Source organism: Macaca thibetana, chromosome 2 (genome assembly GCF_024542745.1).
Source record: "Macaca thibetana thibetana isolate TM-01 chromosome 2, ASM2454274v1, whole genome shotgun sequence".
NCBI classification, from domain to species: Eukaryota; Metazoa; Chordata; class Mammalia; order Primates; family Cercopithecidae; genus Macaca; species Macaca thibetana.
In genome coordinates this window covers 34,272,295-34,294,388 of record NC_065579.1, presented here as the reverse complement: position 1 = coordinate 34,294,388, position 22,094 = coordinate 34,272,295, and the positions used below count along the sequence as shown (strand labels likewise).

Sequence of the window (22,094 nt, the reverse complement as noted above, 5' to 3'; positions counted from 1 at the left end):
CCTTGAGTCATAAGAACTCTAGAGCAACTGCACCATCTCAGTCTTTGAGGAGGTGGGTGGAGGTGAAACAGAGACCACAGGGTGAGAGATCGGGTTTGGCACATGGTAGAGCAGCTAAAACTAAAACCGGATACTAGAATTTCACACACAAAATACAAAGTTATAGATAGCACAAAACAGACAGATGCTGTAAGGTATTTGAAAAGAAAAAATGGGAGAAAAATCAAAGGGTTTTTTTGGAAAGTTATTGCTTTTTCATATGCTCAAAAATGCTCATTATAACATAGATTTTAATACAGACAAGCTGTCGGCAACCTAAATGTCTAACAATAAGATAATGGCTATGTAAATCACAGTATTCCTTTAAATATTATGATATTTAGTATCATGGTATTTAGTATTGACTATGATATAGCTTATTTAAAATATAATTATAAGGTTTAGATAATAACATGAGGTAATGTTTATGACATAGTGTTATAAAAAATGTAAAGTAGAATTACTCTATGACTACAACTACATATATAAAATACCTAGAGAGGAAAGAAAACTAAAATATGACTTACCAGCCTAGTGGCACAGTGAGTGGTATTTTTTTCTTATTAATTTTAAATGGACATTTCTTTTGTGTCGTTTTTAAAAATTGAAGATAATATTGCTTTTTCTTACCTCTGACTATAGTTTACATTTTAATAATATAATATAATAAGCTGAAAGCAACTTTTCCCAGACTGACCTTCAAACCTAAACATTTAGATAACTTATTAAAGATTCTCTCAGGAAATGTTTTTCTTTCTTTCTTTCTTTCTTTCTTTCTTTCTTTCTTCCTTTCTTTCTTTCTTTCTTCTTTCTTCCTTTTTTTTTTTTTGAAACAGGGTCTCACTCTGTTGCCCAGAGTGCAGTGCAGTGGCACACTGGAAGCTCACTGTAACCTTAAACTCCTGAGCTCAAGTGATGCTCTTGCCTCAGCCTCCTGAGTAGCTGGGACTACAAGCATGTGCTACCACATTGGCTACTTTTTAAAACAAATTTCTGTAGAGGCAGGGTCTAGCTATGTTGCCCAGGCTGGTCTCAATCTCCTGGCCTCAAGTTATCCTTTCATCTCAGCCTCCCAAAGCACTGGAATTATAAGTGTGAGCCACCGCGCCCAGTCTCAGGAAATCTTTTCTAACCCTAAAACATTTAGGGCATCCTATGTCTACACTGTGGCCCAGTTTACATTTTTAAATCTTTATTTTACATCCCAGATTGAACACTGACCTACTCTGGTGTAGACCTTTGAGTCTGCTTACTGCTTAGTGAGCCCTGCTGACTGAATTTCTACGCAAAGTCAGGGTATAATGGGTTAAAGAGGCAAATGCTTTGCCATTTTCCAGAAAATGAACCAAGTAAGCTTAGGCGTCTTTCCCTATTTTCCTATTTAACTGTCCTCTTAGAAAGTTTTTGGAAAACAGAAAAGAATAAAAATGTAACCTATTATTTAAGAAATGGTCCAGACCAAACAATATCTCCACCTACAAAATTCATTGTATAGGTCCAAATTGTACACAGATATGTATAAAGAAAAGAAAGAAAGCTGCCCAAGAATATGATCCCAAAGGTAGACTGCAGGTACAACTAACCAGAGGTTGTTACACAGCAGCTTCCCTTAGAAAACATCGAGAAGTTTCACAAATGACCTGTTTGGCAGATGAAGGGAAGGGATCTGAGTAGCAGAGTTATTTCATGTAAGAATCTAAAAATGCCTAAAAAGAGATGCTCATCATTTGCAACCAGCCTTTTCCCAGGAACAGCTCCATGCACTGGGGACTTGGTGTCATGGAGGGGGCATTTTGCATTCTTACTTTACAAAGCTTTGCAAAGCTGCTGCACAGCTCTGCTTAATAATGAGCAGTGGCTTCCTGGGCAGAAGGAAAAAGCACTGGGCGCCTGTTCTTGTGCTGCCTGCAGGGAAGATTGGAGCACATACCAGAACCACAGGTTTCCATAAATGCTTCCTATCAGGAAATGAAAACGTGGAGGCTCTGCGAGCTCACTGGGCATTCAGAAAACCAGGCGTCAGTAGCCACCTCCACACACTGGCATTTTCAGTCATTTTGTTGCTTTTATTTCTCAACTTAACCCCGTCTTTCACAGCCTCCCTGTTGGTTTCTAAAATAAACCTAGCCTTTCACTCTGCTCTCTTTCTACTAATGCTAACTTTAAAGAGCACAGAGAATTCTTGGTGGAAGACCACCCCCTGAAGATAGATATTTTTTTCTCCAGCTTCATAAAGGAAGTTTTAGGAACCACCACTTTCCAAAAAATAAAAATGAAAATATTTTAGCTGACTCGTACTTAAGACAGTCCATTGCTGTCTAGTCACATGATAAAATATTTTTGTTTTAAGCCATGAGAACTATAAAATGGGCTATATGGTAAGAATCATAAGCCTATTTCCTTTTTCATCAGTTAATTTTTTAAGTTCATACCCTCCCCCAGGTCTATATGATGATCTCCTGAGATGAAGTGGCCTTTCTTGTTGTCACAGACATAGAGGCCATTGCCATGGGAAAAGTGGAAACCCTAGAGGCCTGCCTGAAAAGAAATAGTAAAATTTCCACCAGGCACGTTTGAATGTTTATATAGTAGCACCAAGAACAGGTAGCCCAATACTAACCTTCTAACATTAGCCTGTACCTTGTTTCATTATCTTCAAAATATATTACCCTCTTCTGTCCCCCCAAAACCTGGCCATTCTCTTCCCCTAACTGACATCCAACTCCACATTCAATTGGTCAAAAAATCCTATTCATTTTCTACCCTTACTTTCTTCAATCACTCTTTCCTTCTCACCATCATCTTTGCTGCACCCTGGTTAAGCATAAGAAAATTATTCCAAGTCTGACAACAAAGAGTGGATAGGAATGAAAATAACACAGTAGAGCCAGTATTGGAGGTAAAGCAAGAGACGTACCTGGGGTGCAAAATTTGAGGAGACTCTCACTCTGGATTTTACAAGTGTGGGGCGCGCTGAGAGTGAGTGCCTCCTTGGGTTTTACAAACTAGGCACTTCTTTTTGTCTCACCCCATCTCCAGCTCTATTATATGCTTTTTTTCCTATTATTTTAAAATATATTGTTGCCACAATCTATGTATGCTTATCCAGACATTATGCACACTTATCTAGATATAACATATTTATGCAGGTGATATACTGGGGCTCGGATGCTGTCACTAGGTGCCTGCATGCTCAGAGAATTTTGCCAATGCCTAGGAATGTTTCTTAAGCAGCCATTTTTCTTTACAGAATTTTTTCCTCTGGCCTATATAACCTGATTTCATTTTCTAGTTTTATATCAAGACACCAGCATGTTTTTGTCATCACAGAACACCCTTAACACTTCAGGAGTCTCAGTCAGGCAACCAGCACATGGGACAGATTGTTAACTTCAGTATCAAGAGGCAGAAGCATGATGCCTTCAGAGGTAAGGAGGTGTTGATCCGTGATGAAAGGCATCATGAATAGAAGTGAGGTGGGCCACAGGGCACTTGTTATTAATAATAAAGTATCAGCACCTGCCAACGATTCACTTTTTAGATAAATTAAAGCAGAATCAAGGTAATCTCCATAACAACATCTTCACACTCTCCAGAATTCCCTGGAGTACTAACATGCCTTCCTTGGTGGAAGAGAAAGGGGTGGCTTTACATCTGCCCTTATCAGCATTACTTTTAGCTTTTAAACACTATGTACACCTATTCAAGGTGCCATTATTCCTTAAACATGTACCAATAGGAGTAAAAGGCTGAGAGTGGTGTCTGTGAGTTGAGCTTGGTAAACCCAGGAGGCCCCCAAAGGTATGGTTTTCTCAAACATTGTCTCTCAAACATCTCTGGAGTGCTCCTCTCAGAAATTTTCCTGGAATTATCTGCCTGTGTTTGGATCTCTATCTTGTTGAGGCCTCATGGGTGGATCCCAGAGTGCTTTTCACCTCCTTCTCGTTCAGAAAATGCATGTAGGTTCCTCCATCCCACCAGCTTTTCATCATAGTCCTTGATTAAAAGGGCTTCACCTATGGTCTTCCTTTTTTTTCCCGGTGGGTTGGCTCTCACCTTCAGGATAAACCCATCTCAGAAGACACTGGACTTTTTTGGTGTCCTTGGGTTACCTCCAGTCATCCTCAGTAGCAATCCTCTCACTATTGTGTGTACAAACATACATACACACATATTTCAATTTTCCTTGTCTTAACTTTTACAACCATTTTGGTCACAAAGAGTTTATTCAAGTCAATGCTTCCCCAAATTGTCATGGTTGCCTCCTAGCAAGAATCCCTACCTCCAGGCCAAATCTCCTCCATTTTTTATTGGAATAGTTATACCCATGAGAAGTCTTGGTGTTTTGGTCATAGACATGCATGTTTTCCTGGATGTATGATGGCATAATGGAGAAAGGTAGAAAGGAACCATATAGAGTTGGATTTAAACCCAGCTCCAAGCCCTCTTATCCTATGTCACATGAAAATGGAGTAATATCATGCATATAAATGAAGTAATATCATGCCTCTGTGTCACGCACAGTTAGCACAGTGCCTGACACACAGATTATTTCTGTCTTTTTTCGTTTTTTATCCAAAGTAAGGGCATTTAAGGGTCAGGGAAGAACTGCAAGTTTTCTTCACATAACCTTTTTCTTTCTTTCTTTCTTTCTTTTTTTTACATACTCTTAGTACTAGCATTTATCAGTAGGCATCCCCTGATTTTAAGAAGTCTGGATATTCTGAAAACAGAGTTTGAATCCTACCTAACTTTATTTTTGACATAGTTCTGTGGAAAGGCAAGGAAGAAAAAGAAAAAAAATAACAGAGATGAAAATATAATCTCATGAAAGAAAAGAAAAAAGGCTATAAATGAATTACTGTTAGCCTATTGCTTTTCTTTTCCTAGTCACTTTGACTTGATTGCAGGGTACAATATCAGATGTGACTAACATTTTTTCCCCATCAACTTATACCTTAAGAAGTACAAACAAACACATGACATGTTTTCTCTGTCCTTTCAGAAATAATGTCCCACCTTCATAGATCCAATGGGGCATTCCAGTTATTTGTTATAATGGAATTTACCAAATATAACACAAATAACATTATGATTCCCAAGATCATATGAGAAAATAGAGCCTTTCGGCCATAGTAAGCCAATGAATGCATTCTACTGTACTCCAGAAGGAAATGGAATTATGCAACATAAACATTTCTTTCTTCCTGTATGGCTTTTTATTTTAACCTTCTTCCCTCGAAGCTTAAGTGGCATTTTTAAAGAGATTTTTGCTGGGTTAACTTTTATTTAGATGGAGGTGATGTTGGAAATTACAAGAAATGTTTCTTCTCATTTTAACACCCTCTGGCTTAAGCATTTTTGGTTCTTTCTTTTGTTATTAAGAAGTGTTCAGTGAGTCAACTTTGACTTGCATGATTATAATACTGGGGGTCAGAAGAAATTTGAGAAGTTGAAGGATAAATGACTAGTTAGTGGCAAGACAGGTTTCCCATCTCCACTTCCCACTTACAATGCGATAACATTCAGGCATCCTCTTTGTTGTAGGCAGGAGTTCTTACATGAATGGGAACCAAAATGTTGAATGCCTTACATGGAGCTGCTCCTTGCAGAAAATTCGTTATAACCACTCTAACACATCTCTCTGCATCTGGCCACTCATGGAAATATGACAATGGCTTTGCTATGAAGACTGTATCTTTAACACAGAATTTGGTTTTAAGGGATCTTACTTATGCCCCGTAGATAGAATTGTTCTGCCCAGGGAGCATAGAAGTCTTTTCTGAGTGAACTGTGAAATTGGAGGGCAGATAGTCTATCCTTACTCTTGCTGCCTGGTGAGATGAATCAACAGCATCTGGGCTTTCTGATCTATGTCCATCTCAAGTTCCTATTTAAACAGGGAGAAGAGTGGGCACTGGTGGGGAGGGAGATTGAAGACTGCAGAAATGGCCTCAACCAAATTAATAACTAGTTTTTCAAGCGAATTAATTTATTCTCTTTCTTTATTGGCAGAGTATGTAATGTGCTACTGTTTTTCACCCAAGGCCAGATCTCTCTCATGGCTGATCACAATTCCTAGGAGATGCATCCACTTTAAATTTACCTTTGCTTGTATTTTTCTCTTTTAGGTAGCTATAGATTTCACTGCCTCAAACGGGGACCCCAGGAACAGCTGTTCCTTGCACTACATCCACCCTTACCAACCCAATGAGTATCTGAAAGCTTTGGTAGCTGTCGGGGAGATTTGCCAAGACTATGACAGGTAAGAGGCTTCAGGACATTTGGAGCCTTATCATCTCTCAAGTGGGTTCAGATGGTCTTTGGCTGATCCTGGGCAGAAAGTGGAAATTCAGTCTAGTAGCTCCTCATGTAGTGGCTTAAAAGTTTCATCCCCTCTGTATAGAAAAACTAAGTTTATACCCTGCTCACGTTGGTCACCAAATGAAATCCTTTCCCAGCCTTCTCTTAACTGGCTTGCAAGATGATTAGATAGCAATTTTGGTTTCCACTTGGGGAAGTCTTAGCATGTGCCTTGCTACTCAAAATTGCTTATGCACTAGCAGCATTCTAAACCTACTGAATTTGAATCTGCATTTAACAAGATCCCCAGATGATTTGTGTGTACTTTAGAGTTGTAGAAGCGCAGATCTATTAGACATTATTACATCTGATCCTCACGTTAACCCTTATATAGTATGTATTCGTTAAAAGAAGGGAATACTGTACAGGAGGTTAAGTAATTTGTGCACTATCACATAGCCAGAGGCAGGACTTGAACCCAGGTCTACCCACTCCACAGCTTAGCCTATAATCACTATGCTTCACTGACCTCAAAAGCTATTGGTAACTTCAGCAGAGGGTGTGGCACATGTATATAGCCAGGTGTGCGTGTATGTTTTCATGTGTGTATGTAGAAAACATGATTTTAAGATCAAATCAATATTCTATTTACTCTTACTTGATCATAAATATTGACCTTTCCTACCAAGAAAATTCCCTATAGGGAGTATCTCACATAAATTACGTTAAACTGAATGTATTCTGCCTTTCCAGTAGCTTTAGAATGAAGTAAAGGAATTTAGGTGCTTGCTTAAGCAAAGCTTTTTGAAGTGAAACCAATGTAAATATAAACATGTGTAAATATCTGTTAACTCCCTGGTATGATTGCAAACCAAGGCTAGTTAGTAATGAGCAGCGACAAACTGACCTTTCAAACTAGAAAAATAAAGAAAGCAACTCTATCCTTTAGGTTTCAGAGGAATTGTGTAAGATAGCATGGTTTCTGTTATTTCTAGTGTCATATTTGGTGATAATCATATTAAAAACCTGTTATCCTCCACACCTTAGGAAATGACACGTTCTAATGACTAGAATGTACAGAGAAACTAATAGGACAGGGTAATGGGAAAAGTGTAGTCAGTCTCCTGCCTGCCTGTGTCTCTGGATTCAGCTTGGTCATCACCAGTGACTCAAATGTAGTACAAAGGCAGCTGGGGAATGAATGAACAGGCCCAGTAAAATCAAAGAGCTTTAAACACTCAGGCCCTTGCTGACACTTCCTCTCCTGTACATCCAGGAAATAAGTCAATAGTTATTTTAAATTATCCTGTTGGAAAAACACCTCTTATACTTAATCTTGAGGTATTGACTATGAAGATAACTTGAATTTCAACACTGATTTCTTCAAGCCCCAGTGCAGGCGGTGGGACAAGGGGTTCCTAGAGAGGTTTATGTCATATGAAGATGGACAGGGAGAGAAAAGACTGGCCAATTGCATCCACCACATTGGAAACTTCTCCAAACGTCCTCAAGACACAAAAACAAGAATTTTCTTCCTTCTTTATATCACACACACAGATACACACACACACATTAGTAATCTAGTATAATAATGTGTGTACATGTTGAGAGACAAGAAGGTGGAGAGTATCTTCAGGATTCTCAACTTTTCAATCTTGAAATGCTTGCAAAAGATAAAGTAGGTAAATGCACTTAACACAAATGTCAAACAGTAGATGCGACGCTTAATTAAAAAGTTAACTCTGAATCTGCAGGGAAGAAGGCAGTCTAATAATAAATTACAAAGAGAAGACTGATGGGTTTTCCAGAAATTAAGATACTAAGCCTCAGAGCCCTTATTGTAATTGCGCAGCAGATTTAGTGGATGATCTGGAAGAAGGTGCTGAACGTCTCCATTTCCTGATTGCCTCACATGCAAAATGCAGAGACTATAGTCAGAGTGGCATGTATACCTTGCAAAGCTTTTATTCCTTTGTGAGCCAGACAAAGTCTGGGGGGCATGTTTTCTTCCCTCAAAAATGCAGATTCAATATAAAAATAAGATATGAAACCTTAGGAGTTACATGAAGAATCATCATAAATGATTGTTTTAAAAATTTTAATAGAGTAAGATTGAAGTTATCATCCCCAACTGACCAAGAAAATCAAGTTTCTACAGCTCAGTGGAGCGATTCTTTTTTCCATATAAAGAAAACAGCTCAACATTAAAATGGGCAAATACTTAAGGAAGAAAAAGGAAGATTGAAAAACTCCAATGCTCCTTTAAGAAAACTCCCTAGAAGAATGTGTATTGCAAGCTGCTCACTTGAAAACTGACAAGGTTCCGCTGTTCCTCTTTTGTGTGGGTGGATAGACAATAGACAGGCAGAGTCAGGAAATTTCAAGTCGGGGCTCTGGAATTAATTTATTCTCACATCAAAGTCAGTGTGGTTGGTGCTCAAAAAGAAACACTTGAATAAAAACTGACAGAAAGCATTGTTCCCCCTCCTGCAGTGACACAGAGGTTTCTAATCCCCATGAGCCTTAGAAATTCCTCCCAGCCCCTGGCAGCTGAGAGTTTTCTTTTGGCCTTGTACAGTCATTGCTACCAGGTCATTATGAGGTGATCCATGAGGTAGAACAGCTTGAGAGATGCATAAAACTCTTCTCAGGATGGCCTTGAAGGAAAGCTTCCCACAGACAGCTCATCCTCAAGCCTGCCTGCCCTATCTGTCCTTCAGCCTCTGAAGGAGATGATGCTGCTCATTTCCTCTGCCTTTGACCACCCACCCCAGCACAACTACTTGTACACACACACAAAAACACACATGCGTGTATGTGCACACACACACACAGGCCCACACAAGCTCAAGTTGGAGCACTTCTCCAGCTCCTGAATCCTGGTCTCCCTCGTCTGCTCAAAGCCAAGGTGACACCTTTTCCTTGGGGCCAGCAGGGATATGGGTCTCTGAAAACCTGAAATGTTCTCTAATGAAAAGCATAGTCTATCTGCTATCAAGACAGTACAGAAACTGAATATGTACATTTCTTGGAAATATGGATTGCCATTTTACAGAAGTGTCTACCCCAGAATGATACAGATATCAGAAACCAAGGCATGGTTTCTCCATGGTGTGCTAGTTGTGGTCTAAGAAGACAAAGTTAGAACTGAAACCAATTCTGACAGGTATTTGCAAGTGTAGAGCAGTTGCTTAGTGATAAGAAGACAGTTCAAATCACAGCGCTACCTTTTCCACGCTCCATCAGTCAGTGGTTCTCAGCCTTGGCTGTACATTGAGGCCATTCGAAAAGACTTAAAATGTGACGGTGCCTGCACCCCACCCCAGAATCTCTGATTTAATTGTCTGGTGTGCATCCTGGAAATTAGAATTCTTTATCCTGCTAGGTATCCAGGGTTGAGACCCAGTGCTAACTCATGAGAGCTGGCTCAGACGCAATGGCTGAGGTCCTGTGCAGCATCTACTTAAGCCCCAAATGCCTCATGGGGAGCTGTAAAGACAGAAAAATTAATGAAGCACAATTTTCCCCCAAGTAGCCCACAGTCTCATGGGGGAGAAACACGTGTAAATAAATTACAGCCCAGCATAGCCGGGGAGTTGTTGCCCTGTGTCAGGATGGGAACTGTATAAAAGAGGGAAGGGCTAACTCTATCCTTTGTGTGAAGAGTGGTGGTCAAGGAGGGAGTCCTGGGGATAATAATTTCTGGACTGATCAGAATTTGGCCTTCAGCTTTGTTGTTACTAGAATGTGGGTGGATTTGTTCTCCTTTTTCTGAATCATTAGACCAGACAAGCCTTCTATGAGGACAGAGTCAACAGGGATGATAGAGAGAGCATGGGGAACTGGTGACAGGTAGACCTAGGTTCAAACCCCAACTCTGCTACCTCTGTTGTCATAAGATGTGCATTCTATGGGCCTTGGTTTTCTTCATTGTAAATTGAGGATGTATCTCACTTCCCTTGCAGTGCAGTTATAAGGATTAGATATAAAGCAGCTAGCTAACACAGGTTCTACCTGTTATAAATACTCAATAAATGGCAGAGGCTATTATCTTTAATACCCTAGATTTATGTTTTAAAAATGATCTGAACACAAAGGGAGACAGAACTATAGTGTCAGTTCTAAAGTTCATTTTGGACCAATGATCTTTAAAATATTTTTGCTCATGTACTTTTAAAAAAATATATTAAAATGTATAGCTGTCACATTTTTTCACTGAAATCTCACATTTTTCATCATGAGTTTATATAGTGACAAAGAATGAAAATTCTAATGTATTGTAAATTTGGACATTTTATAATAAAACTCTTACATAACTCTTGTGACTGTGTGAAGTAGAATCTAAACGCCATAACTATTTGATATCCACCATTATCCATTTTGTAAAAAACGAGCAAGCTCTTCAATGTGAGTTGAGAATTGTAATTGTTTCTTCCTTTTCATCAACTTATATTTCCATTATCTTCCCCCCAAATTTTATCCTAATGTGTCTTAATAAAATTGGTTTGAAATTCTGTTAGATCACTGTACATTTCTGTAATAAAAATATGAATTAAAAATTTTTTAGTTTCTAAAAATTTCTAAAATTCAAAGTATTTTTTAAAATCTGAGTTTTTATTACAATTATTCCTAGTGCATAATTGATCAAAAGAACATAAATGTACTAGAAATTTCACAATTTTTGCCTATAAAAATCTATCAGAAATCAGCTCTTACTGAAACAGATAATGGGGTGTTTTTCCAATTAGTTTATAGACCTGTGGATGAGTGGTACCTATTACTAAAATGGGAGAGTCGAGCATCAATTCTAACTCAGTTTTTCGCTCTTATCAATGTAAATACAAGAAAACCTGTTCTTATAAATAAGTATATGGAAATAATAACTTGACTAGCAGTATTACTCAATTCTTTCCGGTTTAAGTTATACACCAAAAAAATTACATAATGGCCAATCATCAAAATGTTTTCTTCAATGATCTACCAGCTGACATCAGCACTTGCCAAAATTTATTTAAAGCAAAACTTGGCAACTACCTGACTTGCGAAAGGATTTTTTTTCCTAGTGAATCATTCATGTTTAGAATTATTCTTGTATATGATGCTACAGAGTTTTTACGCTCTGGAGCAATGGACTATGACAGTTAAGATTCAGAATAGGTAAAAGAGAAGGATAAGTGAAAGCGAAGGTATGAATGGAGAACAGGTCTCTCCATCACAGGCATTCCCAGAAGATCAATTTCAGCAAAAAATACATATGGATGTAGAGGAACTGAATACTGATTTTCCTTTAAAAAAAAAAAAAAAAGCCATGTTCTCATATCCCCAGAAGTGCTTTGCATTTCCAGATACCCCAGTTTTAAGACCTCTGCTTTAGAGAACAGTTTTTGTTAAATGTCTACATGCCCTGAGATGCCATATTGCTCTGAGCTTCATTTCCTTATGTATACAGTAATTTTTCTTTACGTTTATTAACATTTTGATTTATCTCAAAATCTTCCTTAACAGAAAGGGGAAAATGGTGGTTAAAAATAAATCTTCCATCTGGAGGTCATTTGACAATAGTCATTCCCTAAGAAGGTTAGGACAAGTTATTCATTACCATTGAAGTATGTAGGGTTTTTTTAAAAATTGTATTTTATAATATTCTGGTTATAAGAAATACTGCCTTTACCCATGTGGTAATATAGCCCTGAATTTTCCAGATTGTCCATCTTTGTCATTCATTTTTCCAACAGTTGCTAAATGATCCTTTGCTGGGTGCTGAGTGGATCCAATCTTGAGTTCTTAAAGTGTTAGTATACCAATGCTTTCTTTTGTGCTCAACTTGCCTTCTTTTACTTCTTGTATAATAAGACTCTTCTCTGCCTAGTTTTATTTTAAAACAGAAATAATGGATGTTTAAATCCATTGTGCTTAGGCTTAAAACTTTTTCTTCAGTGTGTTTATTAGTTAGAGGCTTTCTGGTGGCTAAGTTCAGAGAATTTATCCCTCCTGGCTCATTAATTATTCCCCTTGTAGGTGAGGCATTTTCCCTATCTTCCTACTCTTGAAACTCAATTACATAACAATGCATCATGGTCAGCAAACGTTGAATCCCCAAGGGTGGCTTAGAAAGTATAAAAAGAATATCATTAACGCTAGAACACCATAGGGATTAGAAATGGATGGAATGTTAGAGCTTACCCCGCCTAAACTCATCAAAAAAGAAAATAAGAGTGTGGAGACTCCCAGTTTCTCTATTTTGACTTCTGGGTCGTCTTCGAGTGTGAAGGACCAGGATCCATCCTCCACCCAGAAAAGTGTTATTTCATACTTAACTAGAATGTACCCTAAAATCCCCCTCACAGATCTCTTCTCACACCCGCCCATGCTTGTTTTGTTTAAGGAGGAATTGCTGAGGCAAAGTATTTCAGTATGTCCAAGGACCAGAAGTATATTTTCTCCTATCTATAGTTAATCTTTCATCAGCTGTTGTGAGTGTCTGTTTACCCACATTAATACCTTATCTAATACCTGCTAGATGCAATGCACCATAAAGCCTGGATTGATTCAACAGTGAGGAGAAGCGGAAGTTGGTGATTTTCCAGAGAATTTAGATTTTGATTTCAAAGAATTCAAGCTTCCTTGTATCTCCCAACCCCTAATCCCAAATTCGATACAGTTGGCTATGTTTTGGTAAAGTTTTGTCAAAACCATCATTGGCTAGTAATGAGCTCTTAATCAGTCAGGTGGTGATAAAGGAGAATATAGCTTTGCTACTTTGACTTTTCTGTCAGCCTGGGATTGGTGGGGCTCATCCCTTCTTCCTTACAGATGTTTACGACAGTGAGCCCTAACCTGAATTGACTGAATATACCAAGAACAGAGAAATGTAGAAATTGTTCCAAAGAACAAATCTCAGTTAAGTTCTTAATGAGAGAAGAAATAAAAGGTAGATGACATGAGAAAAACATGTCCTTGCCAAGAACCCTATGGCGACAGCCACCCGACAGCACAATATTCGATTAAAGAGGGTCTTATTTGTTGTCTAGACAGGGGGTCAGATTACTGGAAGTACCAAGAGCCCTATGGCGACAACCACCCGACAGCACAATATTCGATTAAAGAGGGTCTTATTTGTTGTCTAGACAGGGGGTCAGATTACTGGAAGTACCAGTAGAAAATCACATAATCATTAAATTATAATGGAATAACAGAAAAGACATGGGCTTTAGAATCACACAATTCTCCTTGGTAATCACCATGGGCCACTTAACCTTTCTGAGGCTCTATTTACCTGTAAAATGGGAATAACAAGTAGGTGAAGCTTCCAGGATTGTGTGAGAATTTAATAAGTAGGTACATCATCTAGCAGGGGCCTGGTACATTGTATGCATCAATAAATGTTAATTATTCTCTTCCCCATCCTATCAACTTTAGTACAGTAAAGTTAGAGTTAAGATCCAATATATGTGAATGAATAACTAAGAGAGAAACTCCAGTGTGCATAAGATAACTCAAACCAAAAGATATGTAAGTGACTCTCTCAGGGTTTCACAAGAATCCTCCCTTCTTTTCATAGCCACATTTTAATAATTAAAATTCACGGATTATGTACTCATTAACTATTGAGCACACATTCTATGACAAATACTATAATAAATGGTGGGGCAGGGGGCAGTTGAGGCAGAGGATAGTGGAGATATAAAGATTTTAATACCAAAGACAGTGTCTCTTTGAGTTCAAAAAACAAGAAAAGACATGTAAATAACTTATCACCACTTGTATGTGATAAGGTGGTGGGTACAATGAGTCATGTAGACGGAACCAAGCTCTGTCAAATTAGCCAAACTTACAAGCTTTCCACTGCTTATTTTTTGCTTTTGTTTTGAGATGGAGTCTTGCTCTATTACTCAGTCTGAAGTGCAATGGTGCAATCTCAGCTCACTGCAACCTCCGCCTCGGGGTTCAAGCAATTCATATGCCTCAGCCTCCCGAGTATCTGGGATTACAGGAGTGCACCACCATGCCCGACTAATTTTTGTATTTTTAGTAGAGATGGGGTTTCTCCATGTTGGCCAGACTGGTCTTGAACTCCTGGCCTCAAGTGATCTACTGACCTCAGCCTCCCAAAGTTCTGGGATTACAGGAGTGAGCCACTGCACTTGGCCCCATTGCTTTTTAATATCCACTTGGATTCAGTCTTGTCTGTATTGGAACTCTAGCTCTAATTAGCAGCATGATCTTGAGCAAGACACTTTACCTCTCAAGGCATTTCCCCACCTGCAGAAGGGGAATAACAATCTCTCCCTGTAAGTATTTTAAAAGTTAATACATACAAAAGGTTCTAACACAGTCAACCATAAGAGTTACCTAGTTCATGGTCACTTTTCAAAGGAAACAAAGTTGAAATTGAAGTGGAGACCATTGGTGAAAGGGTAGGGCCATTTTATTTCTTAGAACAGAATCTAGTAAAAAAAAAAAAATAAGGGAGGAAGTTGTAGACTAATGACTGTAATGAACTTAAGGGGTTATTTCTTGATTTTAATTATCCATGCTATTGCTACCCCCATCACCACAGATAATCAAGAAGCATGAGCCAGCACTGGCATAGCAACATGGCCTAGCAACCTGGTAATGCAGGTTCATGTTTTTCTTCCTCATTAAATGAATAAATGAAGCAACTTCTTCTTTTTTCTTTTTTTCATTTTGATTTCAGTGACAAAATGTTCCCTGCCTTTGGGTTTGGTGCCAGGATACCTCCAGAGTACACGGTGAGTGAGTGGAGATGGGATCTTCTTCCACTTTGCTGTGGTCAAAGGATAACTTGGGTTTTCTTCACAGCAGTCTCACTCTCTTGACTCTGACATAACTATGTCAGTAAGGCCTAAAGAGTCAGAAATGGTCTTCAGAATCAGTGAGATTAACTCCCCAGGGTTAAATATATTTCAATACCCCTTTTCCATGCCTAATTTCTCCTATTCCTCAGACAAGCACTGATGATTTGAGTAGCTCAGGTGCCCCCCAAAGAGTTTACAAGGTTGCCACAATTTACTTCTTAGGACAAAATCTCAGAGTATGCATTGAAACTGAAACAAGCACCTGTGCCTTAGTCTGCACTTTCTCACAAACAGAAACCCTATCTCCTGGTATTTTGGATGGGTCTTCTCAGAGGTCCAGATGAAGAGTTTCATTGTTTAGTTTCTTATAAATGTGGTCAGAGTCTGAGAAAACACTGAGGATGTTGATCTCCAGGGGCTCAGAACCTATCCATTCATATATCCCCTAGGAAATAGAATTATATTGGCAATGCCAGCTGGGAAAGTCCATGACAATGGAGTCTACAAGCTTCCTTATCCCAAGTCTCCAAGTCCAAGTCTTGTATGGGAGACACAGAGAAGTTGTGAAGAAAGAACAATTATTACTTACAGAATTGGAAAGTTGAAATGTTCTTATGAAGACATTGGAATCCTATTTGGTTTTTATGATTTCTCATGACTGAAAAAAGGCAAAGATTGTGTGTAGATAAATTTGCACTGTGATGAGGCTGAGACACTACCGTGATATTCTAGACGCTCCTGTAGAACATTCTCCACAGAGAACTCATGCCCACTAGGTGGGCAGGGCCTTGGAGAGACAGCAGGGTACCTGCCCCAGCCTCCACCTTACCAGTGCCTCTGAGGTCTGAGCTAAGTACAAACAACATTGCCCAATCCTCAATTTCTCTTTTACTGGCTGTGTCTGAGCCACCGGTCAGGAGGTAGATGCTGACATTTGCTCCCTCACTAGAGCCATCACATAAAGGACTTTCCTCTTACGTATCCTTTTTGAAAGAGGAAATCAATCTCCCTGTTGCTCCTGGAGTGAACAGTGGGTGGAACGGCATGTCTCCCTGACTTGTTGTCCTTCTTTTTTGCCTTGTATTCCACACTGGCCTTCCTGCTGGGCATAGCTACGTAATTCTAGAAGCATTTATTAGAAATAGAGCTTGTGGAGAGAAAGAATATAGAACAAGAGTTATCGACTGGTGGCCTGTAGACATTATTCAGGCCACAAATGTGTATATTTGACACACTTTTAAAACACGAATTCAGCAATTGCATATAAAATGTCACATTGCTGTCTTCTCTTGAAAACCTGAAAGGCCTGGCAACACTAAGATTAAAAGATGACCTATACAAGAATAAGCTGGAGCTGAGGAGATATAGGCCCCTTCAAACCTGGAATGTAAGCAGGTGAATGCCTACTTTCTTCATAGAGCTGCTGAATAGCTCAATAGCCATCAGCCCAACTACCCAGGGATTCTTGAGGTTTCACCACATCCCCACCAGGTGTTCTCCCAGACTCAGGATGGCCCAACAGGGCTGAGGACAGAGCTATGCACCATACCTTTTTCTCACAAATGACGTCTTTCTGGTTCCCTTCCTGGAGTAACTAATCCTTCTTGCTCTTTTCTGAAGTCCTCTTGTTCACTTGATCCCCTAACTCCATCCTTCCTGTCAGCAAAATCCCCTGATTCTTCCTGTTTCCACGGGCATCTCTCACATTTCCCCATTTCTGGTCCCCAAATATATTTCAATACCCCTTTTCCATGCCTAATTTCTGCCATTCCTCAGACAAGCACTGATGATTTGAGTAGCTCAGGTGCCCCCCGGAGAATTTACAAGGTTGCCACAATTTACTTCTTAGGACAAAATCTCAGAGTATGCATTGAAACGGAAACACAAGCACCTGTGTCTTAGTTTCCACTTTCTCAGAAACAGATCTTGAGAAAAGGATTTGGATGCAAGTAGTTTATTTGAAAGGCGGAGGAAACCACAGTAGAGGTTGAGAAGTGGAAGTCAGTGTAGAGTATATCATCAGGTCAGTTACCGCTGTTGGCAACTGGTGCTTAACTCTGCTGAAGAACCCCAGGAGGCAATGTACAGCTCACATGGACCCCAGGGGATAAGGGAGCTGGGGTGTGTATACATCATCATCTCCTGTTAATTACTGATTACTCCCAAGGGTCACTTTTAGCCTGTCACTTGGGCAAGCAAGACAGGCCCTGGAGGCCCGGAAAAAACTTAAGGTAAACAAAGTAAATAAGATGACTGGAAGTCAACTGGCTTGCCCGGAAGTGCTGAGAGCAAGGGAATACGAGATAAGCGCCGAGAGCGTCACCAATCACCTCCCACTAAGAAAGGAGGTATCTTAAGTGACCTATTTTATATAGATACCCAAAAGAGTCAGAGCTTGGAAATATCCTTTGAAATGAAATTATCCATAAAATACCAAATGATTCAATAAAAATGTCCAGACGCCAGAACATCCATCTTGTTTTATCAGGTTTTCAGAAAGAAAAAAGTAAACAATATGTTATTTGACCTTGTGCATAGGTTCTGCCAGGTAGAGGAATTTGTGTTGAAAGATTACAAAGTATATTACTTTATTATGTTTCCAAAAGTAGAGTGCAGTCTGTTTTACCTGTAGGTATGTGAAAATCCTCCTGCCCTGTAGTTCTACATATCACGTTAATGATTCTTAAGTGTCAGCTGCTTAGCTGAAGCCTTTATAACCATCACCATCCTGAGCAGACAGCTTGGGTTATTGAGTTTTTTTGTTTTTGTTTTTGTTTTTGTTTTAATCACTGGGTCCAAATGGAGCTCAGCCAAATCTAAGCCTCCAGTCTGTGGCCAGTTCTATCTAGCAGCTATTTGAAGTTATCTTTCTGAAATCTTTTCTTGGATTTGTTATAAGTCTTATTCTCCCCTCCTGACAGCATTTATCTGAGTCTAGAAAATCTTCCTGTCACCTCAACTCCACAGGGAGCTTAGAATTCACCCTCCATCTCAGACTGATTGTATAAAGGCTTGAAATGGTTCCTGCTGCTCAACACATAATGAATGTAATGGGCATTTGTTTGCAAACTCTAAACCCCAGTGCCTTCTTACTGGATTAAAGTTGTAATTCTCCTTTCTTCCTGTTTCTTACATTTTAATTGGTGTCTAGGTCTCTCATGACTTTGCAATCAACTTTAATGAAGACAATCCGGAATGTGCAGGTAAAGCACAATGTGAAAGAAAACCAGAGTCACAGTCCTTCCCTTAGCACCTTTCCCATTTTAGTTTCTCTCCACTGGTGTAGCATATTAGTTACGATTGTCCATAGCAGAGAAGCAGGCTTTCTGTATCCACATAAACCATGCTACTCCACAGGCAAGAGAAAGCCATGATAACAGAGCAGGAAAAGAAGAACTGGAAAAGACAGATGCAGAAGAGGTCTTGAGTTTACAGTAATAATGTTGATCCCAGTCTGGGATTCCTCCGGCCAAAATAATAATAATAATAAAGGAAACTTCACCTGGTAGGCAGTGATACAGTGTCTCTCTTTCTGTTTTCCAAGTGTTTTTTTTTTTTTTTTTTTTTTTTTACAACTTCATCTCTGTTCCAATATAAGGAGACGGGGAAACATGGAAATAATTTCCCACTTTCGGCATATCGGTCAAGGACATGGCCTCAGTGAGTTTGAACAAGCGGCATCATGGCTTTGTGCCAGAGAAAGTCTGCTCAAAGGTTCTGGTTCATGTTCCATTGTTTCCAGCCAGAATTCTCCAACATGATTTCACAAAATAATGATACTGAAACCATGATGATAATTATAATAAATTTTGTTCTAGAATGATTTTTTTCTGTTTTCTAAGTAACAGAGCCAAGTACATATGTTGCTACGAAGATCATAAGACATTTTTGCACTAGAAATGTCCATATCTCTCTCTTGCTTCTTGTCAAGGAGGAAGGAGGCTAAATCAGGATTAATTCAGATCCAGTAGAGTGTGTAAGGCATCTAGCAGTTAATGGCCAAGAATATGTTATCAATACCATTGAGTCTGAACATAGTAACCTCCAAGACCCAATCTCCATTCTGCCATTTTTTCCACTAATGTATTCTTCACCCTCAGTTTTCTGTGGTTTAGACTTTCCTCATCCCCAACCACCCCCATTATGAAACCATAAGAGTGGTTTCCCCCACAGCAGAATGAAATATAAACCCTGGTATTCACCTGTTTTATACTCTTAGAATTCATCTGCCTGATACTTTTCAAGAGGAAATCAAACTTGCTTATCTTAGGCAAAAACTCAAGAACCAAAAAAAAAGATAAGGAGCTTCTATTCAGCATCGCTTAATTTCAGAACCAGACTGCCAAATGACTTGGCATCTGTCTTTAGAGTGATAGGCTTTGGGGCAGGGCCAAGTGGGTGCGGGATTGTCAATGAGGTTGGGAGCATGTATGTAGGGCAGAATAGAACAGAACTTGCTCATCTGAAATACTCAAGAGCTATTTGGCAGTGCGTGGTGGTTATGGAGAGCAATCTCAGGAGGGGATTGTGTGGATAACAGGACCAATGTGCTGTTTCAGAATAGAAAGAGATAGAAGGATGAGCAGAAATAGGGAAAGGCAAGTGACACACAGGCACAGACAACAAGAGGAGCCATTTGAATAAAAATCATTTGTAACGAGATTATTGCTGTGGGATCAGAATGATAACATGAAATGTGCAGTCAAGATGTATCAAGTGCTAGGAGAAGCTGCATAGATAGGACTGCCTCTCCTGGCAGAGTCCCATCCTTTTCTATTTCCTGGGCTCATATGGCCTCAGGATGGAAGCCCCCCTTTAAATGAAGGGTTGTCCGTGATGATAACCATCACTTATCTGTACTCAGCACCCAGAAGATGAGTATATCAGCCACTTGGCTCATTCATCACACACTTGGTGAGCATTACATTTGCTTATTACTGCCTTAAGTTCTTTGGGGAAATACAAAAAATAAGTAAATCATGATTCCTGCCCACAAAGAGTATAATATATGGAGAGATGGTCATGGGAACTCCTGACTCTTATAGAGGGCACAGGTAGTATCTACTAGAGTCAACAAGACTGTGTGGAAACAAGTGCAGCATTGAAGCTGGCTTGCTAGTGGCTAAGAACACAGTCCTTAGAGCCAGGCAGACCCAGGTTTAAATCCTGAGTCTTGAACACGCTTGCTATGTGACCCAGGGCAGATCATTGAACATCTCTAAGCCTATGTTTCTTCACCTATAAAATGGGTATAGCATCTATTTCATTATGCTATGAGGAGTGAATGAAATCTTATGTATAAAGTAGGATAATAAGGGAAATTTTGTGAAAATGGTTGCTTTTGACTTCAGTTTTCAAAGAGGAGAATGATTTCAGTGGGGAAAGAGGAAGCAACACTAGCAATGTGGTATTCCTTTTTATCTTAAGAACATAAATGTGATGTTGATAAGGACTATTTGGGAAATTTAATGCTTCACTTTTGCATGTGTTTGGCTATAAATATAGTTGGAGTGACTCTGGAACTGTTGATCTTTGCCAATTTCACCTCAGGAATTCAAGGAGTTGTGGAAGCCTATCAGAGCTGTCTTCCTAAGCTCCAACTTTACGGTCCCACCAACATTGCCCCCATCATCCAGAAGGTTGCCAAGTCAGCGTCAGAGGAAACTAACACCAAGGAGGCATCGGTAAGGAGGGGGTATTTGCCTTTTAAGGGGAGCTTACTCTTCCTTACCTGGATATTGGCCATAAGATCCATCTCACTCTGAAAATAAATTCCAACATTTCTACCTGTGTGAATTTGGACAAGTGACTTAACCTCCTCCTATCCTCAGTCTTGACATCTGAAACATGGGGATAATCCACCCCATCTTTGCTGGGTTGTGAGGCTAGGAGATGACACATGTCAAATGTCTACCACATTGTCTGAACATAGGAGAGACTCAACAGTGGAAGCCACTATATTCACTAAAGTATGTCATATCCACCTCCTGCCCTTGAAAAGAAAAAAGAAAAGTTTAAAAATAAGCTTGCTTTTCAAGGTACCCATACTACAGATGGAAGCAAAGCACCACAGAAGTAAAACAATGGATGATTTTGCCTCCTGGTGGTAAAGCGGTGCAGCGCTAAACATCACAGCAAAAATTGGTTTCACATTCTATTGGTTTTCTTAAGAAAAATGCAAACCAAGAATACAGTTTCAGTTTTGCCCCTAATATTTTAGAAGTAAATATATTACCATAATACCTTATGTATTTATTTTAATAATAACATTAATACATGTCTTTTTAGCTTTATGATTTTTTTCCAGATTTAGTAGAATATTACCAATGTCTGAAGTTTGCTCTCTAATTTTATCCTCGGTACTGAGTTTTTATTTTAAAAAATACTACTCCTTTATCATCTTACATCAATTCATTTAACCTTCTTGCACTGTCTGCATGTTCTCAGCCTTCCTTTGTGTTAGAATGGATGGAGGACCATGCTCCTAACTCATGTCAGCATCTTCTTTTGTGTACTTGAGCACATCTCCTCTGAATTATCCAGGAACTTTGACTCTGCGGTTATATTCTCACTCTTCTCCTATCATCTATTGTTTTCCTTTCTACTTCCCATTGTACTGAAGACTTATTCTCATTAACAAGTGCTCATTCAATAATATCTCCTGCATTAAGTTAAAATCTCCCCCTTGACTCCGCTTTACCCTTTAGCTACTGTCCTTAACTTTTTCCCACTTATAATCTACGCTCCATGCAGAAACCAGATTGATCCTTTAAAAATATAATTAGTATTGGCCAGGTGCAATGGCTCACGCCTGTAATCCCAGCACTTTGGGAGGCTTAGGTGGGCGGATCACGAGGTCAGATCAAGACCATCCTGGCTAACATGGTGAAACTCCGTCTCTACTAAAAATATGAAAATTAGCCAGGGGTTGTG

The 22,094-nt window shown here is 39.3% G+C and overlaps 1 protein-coding gene across 3 annotated transcripts in view; it reads left to right on the top strand.

The window, feature by feature from the left end:
• The window catches only part of CPNE4 (copine 4), a 505,143-nt gene that overhangs the window by 462,670 nt on the left and 20,379 nt on the right, over positions 1 to 22,094 (top strand). For all 3 annotated transcript variants that reach the window (XM_050777959.1, XM_050777962.1, XM_050777971.1), the window contains exons 11-14: positions 6,171 to 6,304; positions 15,041 to 15,095; positions 18,313 to 18,364; positions 20,712 to 20,845. In XM_050777959.1, coding sequence (XP_050633916.1) covers positions 6,171 to 6,304; positions 15,041 to 15,095; positions 18,313 to 18,364; positions 20,712 to 20,845 — 375 coding nt within the window. The remainder of the gene's footprint in view (positions 1 to 6,170; positions 6,305 to 15,040; positions 15,096 to 18,312; positions 18,365 to 20,711; positions 20,846 to 22,094) is intronic.